The 7,706-nt window shown below is 42.4% G+C and overlaps 1 protein-coding gene across 1 annotated transcript in view; it reads left to right on the forward strand.

Moving 5' to 3' along the window:
• ATF6 (activating transcription factor 6) overlaps positions 1-7,706 on the forward strand; it is a 166,345-nt gene that overhangs the window by 121,542 nt on the left and 37,097 nt on the right. The window contains exon 15 of the mRNA XM_019530715.1: positions 6,690-6,774. Within this exon, the coding sequence (XP_019386260.1) occupies positions 6,690-6,774 (85 nt within the window). The remainder of the gene's footprint in view (positions 1-6,689; positions 6,775-7,706) is intronic.

Here is a 7,706-nt window from a genome sequence, read left to right on the forward strand (position 1 = left end):
CATCGTTAGTACCTACATGGACTAGGACTATAGGGTAATAATCGGTGGGCTGGATTACGGTCTGGAGCATCCCTTTCACGTCCTGAATCCTCGCTCCAGGTAGGCAGTATACCTCGGGTGCCAAGGGGTCCTGGCGACAGATAGGGCCCTCCGTACCTCTCAGGATGGAGTCACCAATGACGATCACGCAATGCTTCTTCCTCCTGGCTTTCTAGCAAGATTTAATCACTTCTTAATCACAATTATAGCAAGATTTAATCACTTCTTACTTATACAGTCCTCTGAACACTTTGTGGGAGTAGAGGCTTGATAAATATGTTTATTAGGAGAAGATAAGTTTATATACTTTAGCCTCAGAAAAGCCTGAATTACTGTATTTCAAACATACTAAATAAAAGGTCTGGATTTTGTGATATGTAGGTCATCTGGCTTTGGTATCACCAAACTGTAGAGATGATCAGGAACAAGATGAGAATGCTGAAGCCAAAGCCTCATTTGGAAATACTGTCTTTCCAGGCTGATATTTTTTCCAGTGGCCGTGCCAGCACTCTCTAGTTTGGGTCGTCTATTTAAATTGTCATCTCATCGAAGTGTAAATCTTGGCCCAACCCAAAGCCATCTGTTGTAGGTTAAGAGTTGTGATTTATTCTGCCTCTGGATGACACTTGCTCTAATGAAGCAGATGCTGCCTTTTAGGATTTGTTTTTACTCTTTTTCTTCAGTTTTATTGCTTGCATTTAATATCACAAATAACATTTTCACTTAAGTGTTTTTTGTCTTGTGTTAAAAATGGAGATGAGTAATCATTTATTCCCCCCATTGTGGAATTTGAACATACTTTAGGAATTAAACAAAATAATGTCTGCCTGCTCAACACATCGCATACTGCAAAAAAAAATCTTTAAAGAATTGTGTCTTTCTCATTCCTTTCTAATCATTAGTCTTTACACCCATGGGGAGATGTTTTTGTATTACTTTCAAACGAAGGATCGGGATTGTGGCAAGAAAACATTATAGGTAGCCAAACATTAGATCAGCGTGGCCAAACTTTCTACTCCTAGCTAGCTATAACAAAAACTTGACATGGCCAAGAGCCTCGGGATGGAAAGTTTTGACTCTGGAGTGTGCTCTGTGAAGTGCCTCAGCTTCAGGAACTACAGTCAATCTCCTGGGGGTTGTGTGTGGCTTGTGAGCTGTGATTTTCCTATTCCTAACAAACCAAAGATTAAAGCTGCGCTGCTTAGTTCTGCCTGCTAATATTCTTGTCTTAGATGCAGATTCCTCTGTTTGGACAAAGACAGACCTTGCAAATTAGCCATATTGCCAGGGCACACACCTGCCTATTAGAGATGTGGGTGCATCAAAACAGAGTGAATCTCTGCAACTCAGAGCAAATTGCAAAATACTGTATTTATTTGGGCACAGTTGAGTTGTCCTCAACTTCCAAGTGATCCTCAAAGTTAATATTTGCTAAGAGTTTGGCCTTAATGTATACTGGCCTCTTAACATATCTTTCTTTTCCAAAGTCCCTGCTGGAGTACAGGGGAGTTGTACAAAAACTCCAAAGCCTGCATACAAACATGCAAGTTGCGTGACTTCACCGTCTCACTATCTCTTTTGGGAATGAAAGCCTCTACTTTTTTCCCCTACTTGTTTGAACTGTAACTATAAAAACAGACCACTAGCTTGTGGATTGGCATATGAGCACGTAACCAAGCCCAATGCTGTTTCAGAGACATTCTGTACCCCAGAATAGGAAAGGAAGTCCATTTAAAAGTCTTGGCTTTGGTTAGCAGAAGCAGCTCTTTCACATAATAGTGCCCTGCATTATTGTTTTGTCTCCCATTTTGTGGGCAGGTTCTCTCTAGCTGTTTGGAGGAACTGTTAACCCAGCAAAATGACCAAATGGGCTGTCACAGATTTTCAGGAGAAGCTGTGCCTTGGGACACTTCTCCTTCCCCCTTGAAAAAAAGCCATGCCTGGTGATCCCCTTGGAAGAATCCCTTCAGCCAGGCCTGGCATAGCATCTAGAGAGGCAAGCCTTTTGCGTGGAGACTGTGCTCCAGCACCTATCCATGGCAACTCCAACTCAGAGCTCCTTGCCATAGGGCCTGGGAGGAACAGGGGGAAGAAGAAGGGGAGAGGAGATCTGAGTGCCAACACCACGCATATAGTACAGCAGACAGCTCAACTTCAAACCAGAGTCTTTATTGTGCAGAGCACCAAATGGCCTCTGAGCACCCTAATGCCAGTCTGGCCATTTCCCTGTGTTCTCCTGTCCTCCTTGGATCTCCGGCTTTCTTTCCTCCTACTCCTTCCAGAGGCTCCTTTTCTTCTTCTCAGGCACAATATGCCATTTTAGCAACAAAGTGTAACAAAGCTGTGGTGGTTAACCCAGAGACTAACACTGGCCAATAAAATGGAACATAGTGTTATCAGGAACCAATCAGAGAGCAGTCTCTGGGGCCTGCTGCTAGGCCCAGACTGTTGTCTTCTCCTGCGGTGAAAAGGGGCTTCTGGAGGTACTACTGTGAAACTATCTACGCTGCAGCAAAGTGTGCGCACAGAGTCCTCCAGAGTGTACCCCGCAAGAACCCCAGGCCAGAACTCACCCTGTTTAGGCTAGAAACAGATATCTCATCTATGATGTGTCTTGGGAGAAATCTTCTTACCCTGGGATAAAGTACAGGTTTTCAAATATCCATGTCTGTTGGACAACCCCATAAAAAGATACGTGCTAACAGTTTGTCCTGGAACAATGCAAAGTATGTCTGAATGGTTGTCCTGCGATTGCATTTTTGAACCAATGGTAGAAAACAGTAGTGCATTCAGCTGTTCGCTAAATCCTGATAGGAAGAATGATGTGTATACATTTTCTCTTCTGGAACAAACATTGGCATAACTTGTCCTGGGACAAACCCAACATCTGTTGCTAGCCTTTGTCTTTTTGCTCACAGGAGCCTCATGCCTTTCAATTTTAATTTGAAAGCTCAATGCTGACCCTATGCAGCAGCAACAGAAAATCATCATCTGAAGGCTTTCCAGTAATTCTGTGTGAAATGAGTTTCATTCTGGTGTCCAGTAGCCAGGAGTCTGCATCATCTCATTGCAGGTTTTGGTTAATGGGACCAGTTGTTATATGGTCCTTTTAATTGTATAGTAGCTGTAACTGTGGTCCAGAAAAAAAGATGTCTTTCTTTGTTCTTCTGGGGCAGCAGGAGAGGACTCCTTGATTTTTTGTAAAAGATGAACTTCTGAGAGAGACTGAGTAGAAGTGCTGTGTTGTACACCTTGATCTGAATGCTAGATTTAGACATAGGAACACAGGTTGGAAGAGACCTCCTGAGCCATCCGTTGCAGAAGCCTGCATGTGTCGGCACCGCCTACATAAAGACGTCACTTCAGACCCTCACATGTACTACAAAGTACAATACCCATAACACCTAGAGGATCCTATAACATACTATAGGTAAAAACAGGAGAGGCAAGGACACCGCTAATGCCCTGCCTCTACAATGACAGGGAAATAGTTGCTAATATGTGTGCAGAAGATGATTAGGAAAGAACCATGTTCCACACTAGTGGAAGGCAACCCTCCCTCCCTCTCCCCACTCCCCTCCAAAAGTCCTTGCCAGTCTGATATAAGAGAAATGTTTCTTCCTGGCCCCAAATTTGGCAATTGCTGTGACTCTGAATAGAAGAACAAAGCCAGGAAATTCCTGGCCCCTACAGGCAACCAAGCAGAAACCCTGAAACATTGGATTAGCAGGCACAAGTTACTATCTTCTGGCAAATGATGCTTTTGCCAGGGCCACACCAATGTTCTTTGTGTTTGATTGATGGAACCAGGATATGCCCAAGTTATACCAGTCCTGTGTCACTTGGCTGTTTGGACAGTCATGGAAGACAGATCACCTCTAAGTTAGCTAGGTTGGAATCTATTAAGTGCCTTGTAGATTGAAGCCAAGGCTTTCAGCTCAGCAATGACGAGGGGTCTGAGGGGAGTTTGTGAGGCAGGTGTGAGATGATTGCACTGGCATCTATAGCTGTCTAGGGATCATTGCAGGGAAGCTGGCACTGACAGTGTCTGCTCTGTATCTGCTCAGAGGTGTTTGTTCTAACCTTCCTAACCAGGGCCTTTTCCAGCACTGGTACCTTTTTAGAAAGGCATCTTAGGAAGCAAATATTTATATGAATGCCATACAGTTTAAACGGGGTTTTGCTTTGTTACTGTCCTGAATGGTGATCTGGTACGTTTGTAATGCTGCTGCTTTGTTTCAGCATAGTGGCTTTCAGATAGATACTTCCTCCCATTTTCTAAATAAGAATACTACCAAAAACATGTTAAAGTGCTGGCTGTTTCACTGGCATTAAAGTTTTTGATCAAAGAGATCCTGTAATAATTACAAAGTTAAATCTGCTAATCATTAACAGTTCATTATTCATGTAAGAAGCAGCTCCAGTGTTTGGTAAAAAATACTCTATTTTATTTATACCTTTAGAAGAAAAATTCCTTTGGAAAAAAAAAATCAAGGTCATAAAATACAAAAAAAACCCAAAAAACCCCAGCATTAAAAACAGTCTTCAGATTCCCTGCTAGGGAATGAAACCTGACATTGATCTTATCATTAAGTAATTCCCTCGGGACATATTTTGTGTTGATTTTCATAATATCTTTTTCTGTGAAGTTGATGTCCTTCACTGAGCTTTGTCATAACTTCAACAACACTTAAATGTTGGGTTTTTAGTATTTAGTGCCAGCATGATTGTTGCTGTGGTTTCAGAGCCAGGGTTGTTTTTCAATCAAGTTATTTTTTGAGGTTGTTTTGTATTATCGTGGACAGTAATCTGTTTTATTTTTCATTGCTGAAAAAGCACGAAGTGTATTGTTTTGCAAAATACCTAACATATTGGTTCATCTAACAGCTTCATATCAAAAACTCCCTTACAGCACCACTGAGTTGATACAGAACAAGTGTGCATTAGTTTAAAGAAAAATTAAGTAAATACAGTCCTCATGAAATTGGGAGGCAACTAGCACTGCCTTGCATGAAGCAACATGTGGACTTCTGAAAAATGCCGCTGCCCATGAACCTTAATCCTGATTTCTGGCTCTTCCTACTATTTCAGGCTGTAGATAAATATAACATTTATATTGATCTGAAAGAATACCAGTGAAGTAGCTATTGCATTTGTATGGTTCTTTAGGATTAGAAGTGTAACAAATCCTCCCCGACTTTAAATCTGCTTCGGGTCGCTTGAATCACTGCAGGATCACTCAGGCATAACAGCTGATACAGGAAGAGACTGTCAGACTTGGGGATGAAAGCTGGGTCTTCAAAAGGGTAAGGCACATAAGCCAGTCTGGTAATGAAGAACATCACAAAGCTTTCTTTACATGTTTCTACCATCTAGCTGAAGTTTTACAAATAGGCTGGGTTTGCTCCTCAGTTCCATGAAATCTGTGGGCTTACAATGATGTAACTTCGAGAAGAATTGGCCCCCAAGATGTTTGTTGCTAATTGCAGCTGGAGAACTGTGATTTTGTCCCTTGGAAGTGGAAGAAAGTGTTTGGTGATTTAATTTTTTTAATAGTTCAAACTAATAAAAATGTCTAGAGCCTGAGGCAGTTTAGAAATCTAAATGAATATATACAAAGAGCAAATAAAAACTTGGATACTAAGAATGACTAAAAGTAATTCCTTCCCTAACAGCTGTTTGATAACCTGTTTGTTACAACCATTAGCACTTTGGCAGGAAGGCCAAGTTTTGAAGAGGACTGGAAGCTGAACCCTTCTTCAGTTCTTAGAGTCCACATAGGTTGATATGGTGAGGCAGTAACAGAGATGCTTGGGCTGCTGCCTCTTGCGTTTGAACAGTTCTGTTAATAAGAAAAGAACTTTTTCCTAGGCCACAAACCCAGTGAGTCTCACTTCATTGGCTTTCATCAGAAAGGCAGAAGAAAACCATTTCTTTCCTGTTAGGCCAAGTCCACTTTGGGAGCACCTTGCTGTATGTACTGTACTGGCCAAACACTTCTACTGAGGACACCATTTACAGACATGAAACAACACTCTGCAAAGACAGCTTACTCTAGCCCCCTTCTCCCACTTGGTGAACTTAGTTATCCTGGCACGAGCGCTGTTGTGCCAGTATAACTTATCTGTTCTGGGGGCAGTAGTCAGCACAGCTGAAGGCCTTGTCACACTTTATCACATCCCAAACTGGTATGTATATCCCAAACTGGTATGTATATGCTGGTAAAAGTTTGCATTGTAGACCTTGTCTTAGATACAACAAGATGAGAATTATATAAACCAAACAACACTGGCAAGCAAAGGTTCCAGTCCAGCAGAGTCCCTAGCTGCATCCTTAAATCCCACTGAAGTCAAGTTAAATTTAATCACATACATGAGGGCTGTGGTGAACCAGCATCTAATAGATTTATCCATCCCCTTCCGTGCGATGATGAAGGCTCTCTTAGAGGCTGCCACATGTGATAGGGATTTCTTCTGGTTATACAATATGGGAAGTTTGCTGTGACTTTTGGAAGCCTCCTTTGAACAGTTTGAAAATGCCAGGCCATCATAAATAGGTTTTTGTGCAATGCATGTAATACAGAACGGAAAGGAATTTTCTCAGTGCAGTGCTTCTAGTACAAATGAAACGTGTTATTTCATGTTTTCCAGGATCACCTACTGCTGCCAGCCACCACCCATAATAAGACTAGAAGGCCAAAGATGTCTATCGTATTGCCAGCAATAAACATCAAGGGTAAGACTAAAACTTGACTCAGGAATGAGTAGACTGCTCTTTCCAAAAGATGTGCTTGAATTGTTTAGGGGAGCCCTCTCCTTCTAAACAAGGTAGGCCAGTGTCTGTTCTTGGATTTCCTAGTGTATAAATATGACATGGCTTCTGCATAACCCCAGCAAAGAGTCACATTACAATAGCCACAACACTTTTTTCCCAAGCTGTTAGCCATTAAACACACCAGTACACGTGTGATTTGGATTCAGCATTCCTGATCCAGAGTTCTTCTCCCCTCACTACTCCCAACGCCATCCGTTCTGTTTGTCTGTGGCTACGGCACCCCTCCACCTCCTGTCCTGCCCACGGGACAATGTTGTGGGCAGGTAGGTATTACTACTGGAAAGGTTCCTGTTCTTAGTGTATTGACCGTTTTTAATGCGTAGAGTATATGATCGTATGTTTTTATCAACTTTGCTTCTGGTTGCATCCAGTGCCAGCCACCTCAGCCACACACTTCTTCTGCATACCATTGCACACTCTGTGTATGTCATGTGTCTTACAGAAAAATATCTTTTGCATAGTTATTAATAATACAAAAGTCAGTATTTTTTACTCAAATGACCTTGCATTTCTTGTGACACTGGTGTGAAATGCTCCACTGTACTCCTTGAAATACAGGAGCGTAAAATAAGAAGAGCATAGCCATATACCAGAAACCAGTGTTCCAATTTCCTCCATCTATTAATACTCATCCCCAGGCTGCTTATCTCGGCTGTAGTTAGCCTGAGAGCTGGTCAGAGTAATTTTATGAAACTCAAAAAGCTTTTTCCAAAATGACACGGATGGGCACGCGCATGACACGGATGGGCACGCGCATGACACGGATGGGCACGCGCCGCACCCCGAGGGTCCCCTCGGGCTCTGCGGCCCCCCATCGGGCACCTCAGAGACGG

This window comes from Crocodylus porosus, unplaced genomic scaffold (assembly GCF_001723895.1).
Source record: "Crocodylus porosus isolate Cpor-Errol unplaced genomic scaffold, CroPor_comp1, whole genome shotgun sequence".
Taxonomy (NCBI): Eukaryota; Metazoa; Chordata; order Crocodylia; family Crocodylidae; genus Crocodylus; species Crocodylus porosus.